We start from the raw sequence: 13,859 nt of genomic DNA, 5'->3' as shown, positions 1-13,859 counted from the left end.
AAAAGAGATGGAAAAATAAAAAGAAAATGAAAAAGATGCCCAGAGCTGGAATGTATCAATAAAAATGGAATGGGATTCCCAGGGATGGAATGGATCAACAAAAATGGAATGGGATTCCCAGAGGTGGAAAAGAAAAATGAAAATGAAAATGAAAATATCCCCAGGAATGGAATGGATGTGCAGAAATGGGAAAGACTCCCAGAAACTGAAAAGATTCCTAGAGATGGAATGGATTCCCAGAGATGGAAAAGAAAAATGAAAATTAAATAGATCGCCAGAAAGGAAACAGTTCGCCAAAAACTGAATGGATCCCCCAAAACAAAATAGGTGCCCAGAGATGGAAAAATAAAAAGAAAATGAAAAAGATGCCCAGAAATGGAATGGATTCCCAGGAATGGAAAGGATTCCCAAGAATGGAATTGATTCCCAGAGCTGGAAAAGAAAAATGAAAATGAAATAGATCCCCAGAAAGGAAATGGTTTCCCAGAATTTGAATGGATCCCCCAAAATTGAATGGATGCCCAGAAATGGAAAAGAGATGGAAAAATAAAAAGAAAATGAAAAATATGCCCAGAGCTGGAATGGATTCCCAGAGCTGGAATGTATCAATAAAAATGGAATGGGATTCCCAGGGATGGAATGGATGCCCAGAGCTGGAATGGATTCCCAGAGATGGAATGGATCAACAAAAATGGAATGGATTCCCAGAGGTGGAAAAGAAAAATGAAAATGAAAATGAAAATATCCCCAGGAACGGAACGGATGTGCAGAAATGGAAAAGACTCCCAGAAACTGAAAATATTCCTAGAGATGGAATGGATTCCCAGAGATGGAAAAGAAAAATGAAAATGAAATAGATCCCCAGAAAGGAAATGGTTTCCCAGAAATTGAATGGATCCCCCAAAATGGAATGGATGCCCAGAGATGGAAAAGAAAAATGAAAATGAAAAAGATGCCCAGAGCTGGAGTAGATCAACAAAAATGGAATGGGATTCCCAGGGATGGAATGGATTCCCAGAAATGGGATAAATGCCCGGAGATGGAAAGGATTCCCAGAGCTGGAATGGATCCCCAGAGGTGGAAAAGATCCCCAGAAATGGAATAAACCAAAAGCCTTCAGAAATGCCAGAAACCAGCCCAGGATTGATTTGCTGTGGGAATAATTTTTAATTTGTTATTTATATTTCATTATTTATAAAGATCTATATGCAATACATATTTATAAAACAAATTCTCTATCACATTTCTACAATCAATCAATATTTATAAAATATAAATATTGTATAAAATAGATATATTTATAGCATAGAAATTATGTATTAGATTTAGGTAAATATTGTATAAAATATAAATATTTATAAAATAGAGCTATTTATTAATATTTATTATTTATAATTTGGGCTTGAAACAGCCAAATCATTAAAAGGAATTTCTTTAGGCAGTGCATCCCAAAAGAGAGGAGCTTTTTGGGGCTGGATTCCTGGGAAGCTCTGGGACAGCAGAGCTGCCTCAGTTTAAACTGAGCCCCTCCAGCTGCTGCACATTCAAATCCATGAGTACAGCATTACAGAGGGAGAATATTCCTCTCCCAGCTGGAGAAAAACTGAATTAAAGCTTTGAAATACCCGAAGTTTGGTTGTTAATTCTCATTTCAACAACAATTAAACATTTTAACCCAACACAAGACAACAAACCCCAAGACAACAAGCCCCAAGCTGCAGAACGAAGCCATTTCCCCACAAACTCCCTGCAGGGAGGGCTCTGCCACGGATCAGGGGAGGATTCCCCAAACTCCCCAAGCCCCCCAAATTTCCCAAATTCCCCAAATTGCCCAGACAGACCTTGGCAAAGTCTCGGGAGATTTCCCTTCCCCGGCCGCCGTCGCCCTCGTCGCTCCAGCTCCCGCCGCCGTTCTGGGGAGCAAAATCAGCAAAAACAGGGTGAGGGACAGGCCCAGGGGTTTGGGGTTTTTTGGGGTTTTTAGGCACAAACACACAGAAAAGCAGCTGCTGGTTCAGCCTGAGGTGGTGAGAAAGGTGGGGAGGGGGTTTGTGGTTCTGTGCCAGTTTGCTGGTGTGGAATTCAGGGTATAGGGGATGTTTCTCTGTCTGGTCTGGTTTGATCCCTAGGAGAACACTGCTGTTCATCTTCATTTATGGAGATCAAAACACTTGTAGAAAAAGATTTCAAACTAAAAGCTAAACTAGGATAAAAAAATTAAAATTAGAAGCGAAACTTAAAATTTAAAAATTAAAATTAAAAGCTAAACTAAAATGAAAAAAAAAGCTTCTAAAACTTTGGGGTGAATTGGAATCTCTGAGTGTGTGAAATAAATAGATATTTTACTGCTTTATAATTTAAAAAAATAAACATATAAGTAAATAATATATCTATATAAATAACATATAAATAATATAATTTATAACATATAAATAATATATATAATATTATATTTATTGTGTAATAGATATAATTAATTATATTATTTTATTCTTTAACAATTATTACATTTATAATAAATTATATATCTAATATATAATTATATATAGTATATAATATATAGAATATATTATAGAATATATAATATAATAGATTATAATAGATTATATAAGAGATATGATATTATATAATATCTATAATATATATTTTATATAATATATACTATATTATGTATAGTATAATATGTTGTATATCTTTATATATATAATATATATAATATATATATATTATATATTTTATATTATATATAGAATATATAATATACACTATAATATAGATATTAGATTATATAATTATTATATAATTATTATACATTATATTATTATATCATTATATATTTTAAAATTATAATTTTAAGTATTTAATTATATGTTACTCTAATTATGTATATAATTAAATACTTCTTATTACAAGTATTTCATGATATTATTTTATTATACACACAGTTTATTACAGGGTGAAAAACTTAGAGGTTTGATTTTTTTGTATGGAGGTAGACAGGAGACAAGATGGAAGATTTTGGGTGTTTTTTGATCTTATTCTTCATCTACTCCACTTTCTGCAGTGTTTGGTTGGTTAGAAAGAGCTGGAATGTGGATGTTGGGTAAACAGACAAATAATCAGTTATTGGTAAAAAGGTTTAAGAGTTAATTAAACAAAAAAAATTTAAAACTATCTCAAACTTGTGTGTTTTGTGATTTTTTTCGTGCTTTTTTTTTTGCACACTAAGTTTGGTATACAGAGGGTGTGCTGAATTGTTGACAAGGGAAAAAACAAACAACAACCTGAAGACCTGAAAAAAAACCCTAAAAGTTCTGTTCGTTTCTTAAATTTTAACACAAAACTTTTTAGGGATTTCAAATCCTGGGAGTGGAATTTCAGCTCCCCTCCTGAGGAGCTGAAATCACCTCCTCAGTGCCTCTGCTGGGGTGACACCCAGCACCCACAGAGGAGATTTCTGCCCTCATGTCCCTCTTTCTACCACAGAGCCCCTGGTGAAAGTGTCACCATTCCTTCCTCACCTCCAGGCCATCCTCCCTGTATTTCCCTGGAAAAGCAGGAGCAGAAGGAGGGGAATAATCCCTCTGGTGCCCTGACTCCAGGAGGATGTGGATTTTCCACCAGAGAAATTTTAAGCTCAGCTTTGCTGGATTAAGGCTCCTTAAAAGGATTTATTTGGTTAGGCCCTATTCCACTTGGGAATCACCATGCTGGAGTGGTCTCCAAAGGATGGAAACCAGCAGCTCCAGCTGGCCAGGATAACCCTGAAATAAATCCAGACACCCTGAAAACACCAACTCCATAAAGTCCCAGTGCAGGGTGGGCTGGAAAAGGGAAGAGCCAAATCTACCTGGGACAAACCCATCGAGAGAAAAGGTGCAAAACCCTCAAAAGCACCCCCTGGGAATTCTGGAGAAATAAATTCTGAATTCTGAAATAACCCAGCAGCTCCAGCTGGATGGAAAGCCAGGAAAACTGTGAAATAAATCCAGGCACCCTGAGAACACCAAATCCATAAAGTCCCAGTGCAGGGTGGGCTGGAAAAGGGAAGAGCCAAATCTACCTGGGACAAACACATGGAGAGAAAAGGCCCCAGCACCCCTGGGAATTCTGGAGAAATAAATTCTGAATTCTGAAATAAACCAGCAGCTCCAGCTGGATGGAAAGCCAGGAAAACTGTGAAATAAATCCAGGCACCCTGAGAACACCAAATCCATAAAGTCCCAGTGCAGGGTGGGCTGGAAAAGGGAAGAGCCAAACATGGGGAGAAAAGGTCCCAGCACCTCAAAAGCACCCCCTGGGAATTCTGGAGATGCTCCTGCACCTCAGTAACCCAGCAGCTCCAGCTGGATGGAAAGCCAGGATAACCCTGAAATAAATCCAGACATCCTGAAAACACCAATTCCAAAAAGTCCTGATCTAGGACATGGTGGAAAAGGGAAGAGCCAAATCCACCTGCGACAAACCCATCGAGAGAAAAGGTGCAAAACCCCCAAAAGCACCCCCTGGGAATTCTGGAGAAATAAATTCTGAATTCTGAAATAAACCAGCAGCTCCAGCTGGATGGAAAGCCAGGATGACCCTGAAATAAATCCAGACACCCTGAAAACACCAACTCCATGAAGTCCCAGTGCAGGGTGGGCTGGAAAAGGGAAGAGCCAAATCTACCTGGGACAAACACATGGAGAGAAAAGGCCCCAGCACCTCAAAAGCATCCCCTGGGAATTCTGGAGAAATCAATTCTGAATTCTGAAATAACCCAGCAGCTCCAGCGGGATGGAAAGCCAGGATAACTGTGAAATAAATCCAGGCACCCTGAGAACACCAAATCCATAAAGTCCCAGTGCAGGGTGGGCTGGAAAAGGGAAGAGCCCAATCTACCTGGGACAAACACATGGAGAGAAAAGGCCCCAGCACCCCTGGGAATTCTGGAGAAATAAATTATGAATTCTGAAATAAACCAGCAGCTCCAGCTGGATGGAAAGCCAGGATAACTGTGAAATAAATCCAGACATCCTGAGAACAACAACTCCATAGGTCCTGATCTAGCATGTGCTCGACAAGGGAAGAGCCAAACATGGGGAGAAAAGGTCCCAGCACCTCAAAAGCACCCCCTGGGAATTCTGGAGAAATCAATTCTGAATTCTGAAATAACCCAGCAGCTCCAGCTGGATAGAAAGCCAGGATAACCCTGAAACAGAACCAGGCATCCTAAGAACAACTCCAAAAAGTCCTGACCTAGCATCTGCTGGAAAAGGGAAGAGCCAAATCCACCTGGACAAACGCACGGGGAGAAAAGGTCCCAGCAGCCCAAAGCACCCTTTGGGAATTCTGGAGGTGCTGCAGCACCCCAAACTCCCAGCACCATCTGGCTGTGAGGCTCCCACTGAATGAGGAAGATGAAGAGCTCGTGCACAGCTCCCTAATGCCAGCTGATTGGGTTTGAGGCACTAATTGCTGCTGGAAAGTCAATTAGCCCGTGAGCCCCATCAACTGAGAGATGTTTAATGGGGGATTATTGGCACTTGTGTGGTGTCAGCTGTTTGTGGCACAGGATCAATGGCCAGCCCTCTGCAGGCTGGCTTGGCTCACAGGAGGATCCATCCCAATGTCCTTTCTCCCTCAGCAGAGATTAACCCCACAGATTTTTGGCTAATTATGGAGGCATCCAGCTGCTCCTAAAATGTTCACTGGGATCAAACCCATGGAGCAGCCAGAATGAGACAGAGGGGCAGGAAAAGGAGGCAGCAGGCATTTTTTCCCAGTCTGGACCTTGCACACTCTCCAAGGCTCAGGGATTTGTGCAGGTTCAGCTTTCTGACCCTTCCCTGGATATAAATCCAGCAAATTCTGCTTCCACAGGGAATTCTGGTCATGCTGAGAGCTTATTCCACTCCATTTGAGGGCAGGGATGAGAAAGAAGAGGGATTAAAGCAGGCAATTCCCTCCCACCAGTGGGTTTGAACTTGGGATAATTCCCAGGAATAAAACTTTTAAAGACTCTGGAAAAGTTAAACAGAACATATTCGGGTTGTTTTCTAGGAAATTTAAAAAAACAAAGGGTGATTGGACCAGGATGGCAGAGGATAAGCAGAATAAACCATTTCCCACAGCTCCACCCTGGGATCTGGGGGGCACCTCCAGGCAGAAGGAGCTTAGGGCAGCTGAGGGCACCAGGCTCTGGCCATATGGCCACCAAAGCTGTCACCTGCTGTCACCTGAGCTGGGGCAGCTGCTGCACCTCCTGCTGCTGCTCTGGGGACAATTCCCACTGCCAGGGGACAAGGAAAGAGCTCCTTGGGAAGCCACCAGAGCCCCTCCCTGTGCCACCATAGCCCTCTCTGTGCCACTGACACCTCAGGGGCAACCAGAGCCCTTCCTGTGCCACCAGAACCTTCCCTGGGCCACCAGAACCTTCCCTGACATCTTGGGGGCCACCATAGCCCTTCCTGGGCCACCATAGCCCTCTCTGTGCCACTGACACCTCAGAGAGCCCTCTCTGTGCCCCCACAGCCCCCTCTGTGCCCCCACAGCCATCCCCTGTGCCACTGACATCTCTGGGGCTAGCAGAACCCTCCCTGGGCCACCAGAGCCCTCCCTGTGCCACTGACACCTCAAGGGCCACCACAGCCATCCCTGTGTCACTGACACCTCAAGGAGCCTTCCCTGTGCCACCAGAGCCCTTCCTGTGCCCCCAACACCTCATGGGCCACCACAGCCCTCCCTGAGTCATTGACACCTCAAGGGCCACCAGAGCTCTGGCGTGTGCCACCAGAGCCCCTCCCTGGGCCACTGACACCTCAGGGAGCCTTCCCAGTGCCACCAACACCTCATGGGTCACCAGAGCCCTCCCTGTGCCACTGATACCTCATGGGCCACCAGAGCCCCCCTCTGTGCCACCACAGCCATCCCTGTGCCACCAACACCTTGAGGGCCACCACAGCCTTCTCTGTGCCACCAAAGCCATCCCTGGGCCATTGACACCTCATGGGCCATCAGAGCCTTCCCTGTGCCACCGCCACTGTGGATGGGATGGCTTTGTTCCCCCAAGTGCTACCGACACCTCAGGGAGCCTTCTCTGGGCCTTCAGAGCCCTCCCTGTGCCACCAACACCTCAGGGGCCACCAGAGCCCTTCCTGTGTCACCAGAGCCCTCCCTGTGCCACCACACAACACCTCACGGGCCACCAGAGCCCTCCCTGTGCCACCAACACTTAATGGGCCATCAGAGCCCTTCCTGTGCCACCAGAGCCCTCCCTGTGCCACTGACACCTCATGGGCCATCAGAGCCTTCCCTGTGCCACCAAAGCCATCCCTGTGCCACTGATACCTCAGGAAGCCTTCCCTGGGCCACCAGAGCTCTCCATGTGCCACCAGAGCCTCTCTGTGCCACCAGAGCTCTCCATGTGCCACCACAGCCCTGCCTGGGCCACCGATACCTCATGGGCCACCACAGCCTTCCCTGTGCCACTGACACCTTGAGGGCCACCACAGCCTTCCTTGGGCCACCAGAGCCTTTCCAGTGCCACCATGGCCCTGCCTGGTGCCCAGCCCAGCCCAGAGTTAACCCCTGAGCTGCCAAGGTGACCAACACTTCCCATCCTCTGCAGGACACAAACCTCCCAGAGCAGAGGAGGAAAACCTCCAGGCTCAGCTGCGCTCCTCACTCTGCACAGGGGTTTTGCAGGGATTTTACAGAGGTTTTACTGAGATTTTACAGAGGTTTTGCAGAGATTTTACAGAGTTTTACTGAGATTTTACAGAGGTTTGTGGGTTTTTTCGTCCAGGAATCTGCTGAAATACCCACCTGGGGACGAGCCCTCCCCTGCCCCTGTGGGTTGAGTCAATGAAAAAGGAACTGGGGCAGCAATTTCAGGATTATCAGGGAATCCACAGAAATTCCTTTTGTGGGCAGAGTTAAGCCTTAGGAAGTGAAACAGATGCTCTGAGAAAGAAAAGTGTTGTAGAACAAACGCTGATAAGATCAGGGCTGCTGCCCTGAGCTGCAAGTTCTCAGGCAGGGAGAGCCAAGGGGTAATTACTGCCCACAGCAGCTCTGCAATGGGACCTTGCTAATAACAGAGCTCAATTCAGCAGCCCCAGCTTCAAAGGCAGCCCCTGAAAGCATCTGAGTGATTTCAGGAATGGCAGGTGAGGATTGGGGAAGGGAAGGGCTGAGTTTAACCATTAATTGCCTTTTTTTTTTGATGAAGATCTTTTCACGTGTTCCCATGAGCAAACAGGAACCTGCTGCCTCATCCTTGAGGAAAAGCTGGGCTCTCTCAATTCCTCCTGCTCCAAAGACTCAGAGGAACCAGGATTGATGGAAGAGGGATCCTTCAGTGCCAGCCCAGAGTCACTGATTCACCCCAGAGTGAGGAAAACACAAGGGGAATCAAAGATTCCAGATGCTGGCAGTTCCTGTGCAGCCCGAACCCCTGGGAGCTGCCACCAACCCCACAAACCACTGTGGCACTGAATTAACCCTACAGTGATTTGTCTGCCTCCCTTCCCTGCCTCAGCATCCTCACTCATCCCTGGGGCTCTGCAGGGGAGGAGCTGGGGAGCCTCTGCATTCCATTTCCCTTTCCTTGGGGAGCCTCTGCATTTCCATTTCCCTTTCCTTGGGGAATCCTCTGCATTTCCATTTTCCCTTTCCTTGGGGGAATTCTCGGAATTTTCCATTTCCCTTTCCTTGGGGGAATCCCTCTGCATTTCCATTTCCCTTTCCTTGGGGAATTCTCAGAATTTCCATTGTCCCTCTCTTTGGGGAATCCTCTCAATATCAATTTCCCTTTTCCTTTGGGGAATCCTCTGCACTTCCCTTTCCTTTCCCTTCCTTGAGAAATCCTCTCAATTTCCATTTCCCTTTCCTTTGGGGAATCCTCTGAATTTCCATTTTTCTTTCCTTGGGGAATCCTCTGAATTTCCATTTCCCTTCCCTTTATCTTGGGAAATCCTCTGAATTTCCATTTTTCTTTCCTTGGGGAATCCTATGAATTTCCCATTTTCCTTTCCTTTTCTTCTCCTTTCCTTGGGGAATCCTCTGAATTGCCATTTTCCGCTCCTTTCCTTGGGGGAATCCTTTGAAGTTCCATTTCCCTTCCCCCTTTCCTTTCCTTTCCTTTCCTTTCCTTTCCTTTCCTTTCCTTTCCTTTCCTTTTCCTTTCCTTTCCTTTCCTTTCCCCCTTTTCCTTTCCCCTTTTCCTTTCCTTTCCTTTCCTTTCCCCTTTTCCTTTCCCCTTTTCCTTTCCTTTCCTTTCCCCTTTTTCCTTTCCCCTTTTCCTTTCCTTTCCTTTCCCCTTTTCCTTTCCCCTTTTCCTTTCCTTTCCTTTCCCCTTTTCCTTTCCCCTTTTCCTTTCCTTTCCTTTCCTTTCCTTTCCTTTCCTTTCCTTTCCTTTCCTTTCCTTTCCTTTCCTTTCCTTTTCCTTTCCCCTTTTCCTTTCCTTTCCTTTCCTTTCCCCTTTTCCTTTCCTTTCCTTTCCCCTTTTCCTTTCCTTTCCTTTTCCCCTTTTCCTTTCCCTTTCCCCTTTTCCTTTCCTTTCCTTTCCCCTTTTCCTTTCCTTTCCCCTTTTCCTTTCCTTTCCTTTCCCCTTTTCCTTTCCTTTCCTTTCCCCTTTTCCTTTCCTTTCCTTTCCCCTTTTCCTTTCCTTTCCCCTTTTCCTTTTCCTTTCCTTTCCCCTTTTCCTTTCCTTTCCTTTCCTTTCCTTTCCCCTTTTCCTTTCCTTTCCTTTCCCCTTTTCCTTTCCTTTCCTTTCCCCTTTTCCTTTCCTTTCCTTTCCCCCTTTCCTTTCCTTTCCTTTCCCCTCCCCTTTCCTTTCCTTTCCTTCTTCCTTTTCCTTTCCTTTCCTTTCCTTTCCTTTCCTTTCCTTTCCTTTCCTTTCCTTTCCTTTCCTTTCCTTTCCTTTCCTTTCCTTTCCTTTCCTTTCCTTTCCTTTCCTTTCCTTTCCCCACAGGGAATATAAAGTGCTCTGGCTCCCAGGATCAGGTCACATCCCCCTGCACCCAAAATCCACAATTCCAAGATCCCAAAGCTCTGACAAGAACTAACTCCAGTGAGGCATCAGCAGGGAGCTGCCTGCACCTAAAATGACCAAACCACCAAATTTCTCCCAAAATCCCACCCCAAAAAAAAGCTCTCAGAGGGCAGGGAAACCCATAAAGCCAAGTTGTGGTGGGATTTCCTCACAGAACTCCTGAGGAAGGGAAATGGAAGTTTTGGTCATCCCATACCCAGTTTGGGGGGTTTCAAACACACCCAGCTGGGGAATAAAGGAAAAACCAACCCCAAACACACCCTGCATCTCCTTCCCAAAAATGGGATTATTTTGGTACAAAATGGTTGGAAACAGGGGAGATTCTGCTCTAAAATAACAGAATTATGAGTGAAATTAATATTATTTCCTTTAAGTTTTGATTTAGGACAGGAAGGATTTGCTGGGCTGGCACTAAATCCAACTTCCAGCAGGGGCTGGAGGTGAGAGCAGCAATGGGGATAAATCCTGGAAATAAACACAAAATTTGCACTTTGTGTCCCCCAAAATTGTAATTCTTGGGGGAAAAGTGACCAAATTTGGGCCATCCCACTCTCATTTGGGATTTGAGGCGTTTCAAAACACACCTAGCTTGGCAGAAAAAGCAAAAAACAACCCCAAACAAGCCCCGAGCTCCTGGCACCTCCTCAGGCACTTTGGGGCAAGAAGTGGGATTATTTTGTTACAAAAATGGTTTGGAAACAGGGGAGATTCTGCTCTAAAATAACCACATTCTGAGTACAAAGTTTGCACTTTCTCCCCCAGAAGGACAATCTGGGGGGGACACAACTGATCAAATTTGGGTTATCCCACTCCCATTTGGGGCTTCAAAACACACCTAGCTTGGGGGAACAAAGCAAAAACCAACCCCAAACCCTCCTGGCACCTCCCTCCTGGCACTTTGGGGGCAAAAAATTGGATTATTTTGGTACAAAATGGTAGGAAACAGGGAGAGATTCTGCTCTAAAAGAATTCTGCCTGAAATTCATATTATTTCTTGAAGTTTTGATTTAGGGCAGGAAGGATTTGCTGGCTGACCCAAAATCCAACTTTCAGCAGGGGCTGGAGGTGGGAACAGCAATGGGGATAAATCCTGGAAATAAACAGAACATTTGCACTTTGTGTCCCCCCAGATTGTAATTCTTGGGGGGAAAAAAGTGACCAAATTCGGGTCATCCATGGGGGGTGTTCAAAACACACGCACCTTGGGGGGAACAAAGCAAAAAACAACCCCAAACACGCCCCAAGCTCCTGGCACCTTCCTCCTGGCACTTTGGGGCAAAAAAGTGGGATTATTTTCGTACAAAATGACTGGAAGGCAGGGCAGCTCCCGCAGCACTGACCTGTTTGAGCGGCTCCTCCAGGCGCCAGCCGGGGCGGCCCGCGGGGGCAGCGGCGCAGCGCGGGGCGGGCTCCGTGCCCGGCTCCTCCCTGCCCTGCTGGGTGCCCGCCGCGGGGGCTGGCACCGCAGCCCGCCCTGCCCTTGCCGTGGGCGCCTTTGGGAGCGCGGAAACACGGCAGCGCGGAGCAGCTCTCCTGGCCGGGCACCGCGGGGCCATCCTCCAGCTCAGCGCTGTCTTCATCGCCCTCCTCATCATCCTCCTCCTCTTCCTCATCCTCCTCCTCCTCGGAGTTGCCGCTGCTCTGCTCACGGTGCCGGCCGGCTGCGGCGGGGGGCTCTGCCCGCGGCGGGGACAGCGGGCGGCACTGCCGGGGCGCGGCCGGGGAAGGGCGGCGGGGCGGGGAAGGGCACCTGCGGCTCGCGGCGGCGCTCCCGGCACTCCATGGACACGGCCGGTCGTTGTTGTTGCTGCTGTTGCTGCTGTTGTTGCTGTTTCTGCAGCTGCTCCAGCACCGCCTGCAGCTTCATCCCGCCGTGCGCATGGCTGGCGGCCCCGGCGGGAGCCGCGCAGGATCTGCCGGGGACACAAGCGCGGCTGAGGCGCGGCGGCCCGAGCGGCTGCGGCTGCGGCTGCTGCGTTCATCTCTTCCCCAGGAAGGGAGGGGATGGACGGAGCACAGAGGGGCGCTTTCCTGCGCGCACACCGCGAACAACCAGCGAGGCTCGGACAGCCCCGGGCGGCACGGGCTGCGGTGGGCACGGTGGGTTGGGGCGTGCGGCCCCAAAGGCGCCCCAGGGGTTTGTGAGGGACGGGCTCCCTAAAGGAGCTGCTGCGAGGGCAGCGCTAAAAGGAGACAGCCAGGAGCAGCCTGGCCACATCTAAATTAAAAAAATTTATATATACACACACATATATATATATATATATATATAATATATATATATATATATATATATAATATTATATATTATTTATTTATATTTATATTATATTTATTATATATATATTTACATATAAATATATATATAAAATATATATATATATTAAAAAATTAAAAAAAATATATATTTAAACCTGTGCCAGGCTATCCCTAAATTCTGTGCTCTCACTCCATGGCTAAACCCCTACCACTTCGTAGGAGAAAACCGAAATAAATAATAAAAAATAAATTTTATATATTTTTTTATATATATATAGGTATATATATGGACACCCATGCCAGGCTACCCCTAAATTATTTTATATATATATATATATATATATATATATATATATATATATATATAAAATTTTAAAAATACATATTTATATATAATTTTAAAAAATATCTATATATATATATAGATATAAAGATATATATAGATATATATAGATATATTAAAAAAAATATATATATAGGTATATATGGACACCCATGCCAGGCTACCCCTAAATTCTTTTGTGCTCTCACTCCGTGGCTAAATCCCTGCCACTTTGTAGGAAGAAATAAAAATAAATAATAAAAAATAAGCTCAAATTTTTTTTATATATATATATATATATATATATATATATATATATATATCTCCACATATTTATATACATATATATATATTTATATCCATATATATATACACCCATGCCAGGTTATCCTTAAATAATTTTATATATATATATATATGTATATATATGCACACCCGTGCCAGGCTATCCCTAAATTCTTCTGTGCTCTCACTCCATGGCTAAACCCCTGCCACTTCATAGGAGAAAACTGAAATAAATAATAATAAATTTTAAAATAAATTTTATATTTCTACATATATTTATATCCATATAAATAAATAAATAAATAAATGGATATAAATATATATATACATATATGTGTGTACATTTTATATATATATATATATATATATATATATATATGTATATATATATGCACACCCGTGCCAAGCTATCCCTAAATTCTTCCATGCTCTCACTCCATGGTTAAATCCTTGACACTTCTTAGGAAAAAACTGCAATAAAAAATATAAAATAAACTTAAAAATAATTTTATATATATATTTTTTTTTATATCCATATATATATATATATATATATATATATATATATATGTACACCCGTGCCAGGCTGTTCCTAAATTCTTCCGTGCTCTCACTCCGTGGTTAAACCCCTACCACTTCATAGGAAAAAACTGAAATAAATAATAAAAATTAAATTATATATATATATATACATATATATATTTATATACATATCTTTAAAATTTATATATATTTATATACATCTATGTAAAATTTATATCTATATATAGAATTTATATATATATATACTTATATATATCTGTGCATATATATATATATATATATATATATATATATATATATATATATATATCCATGCCAGGCAGGGATTTGTCATGCAAGGCTATCCATAAATTCTTCTGTGCTCTCACTTTGTGGCTAAATCCTTGCCACTTCATAGGAGGAAAAAAAAAAAAA

General features: G+C 44.1%; 1 protein-coding gene across 1 annotated transcript in view; it reads right to left on the bottom strand.

Moving 5' to 3' along the window:
• Positions 1-11,903, bottom strand: part of ARID3B (AT-rich interaction domain 3B) — a 32,239-nt gene extending 20,336 nt beyond the window's left edge. The window contains 4 exon segments of the mRNA XM_058033778.1: positions 1,842-1,913; positions 11,377-11,521; positions 11,523-11,723; positions 11,725-11,903. Of these exon segments, the coding sequence (XP_057889761.1) occupies positions 1,842-1,913; positions 11,377-11,521; positions 11,523-11,723; positions 11,725-11,903 (597 nt within the window).
• Positions 11,904-13,859: the final 1,956 nt, after the last annotated feature.

The sequence above is a fragment of the Melospiza georgiana genome, chromosome 13 (genome assembly GCF_028018845.1).
Source record: "Melospiza georgiana isolate bMelGeo1 chromosome 13, bMelGeo1.pri, whole genome shotgun sequence".
In the NCBI taxonomy this organism is placed as follows: Eukaryota; Metazoa; Chordata; class Aves; order Passeriformes; family Passerellidae; genus Melospiza; species Melospiza georgiana.
The sequence above is the reverse complement of the archived record's forward strand: the minus strand, read 5'-3'. Positions and strand labels throughout refer to the sequence as shown.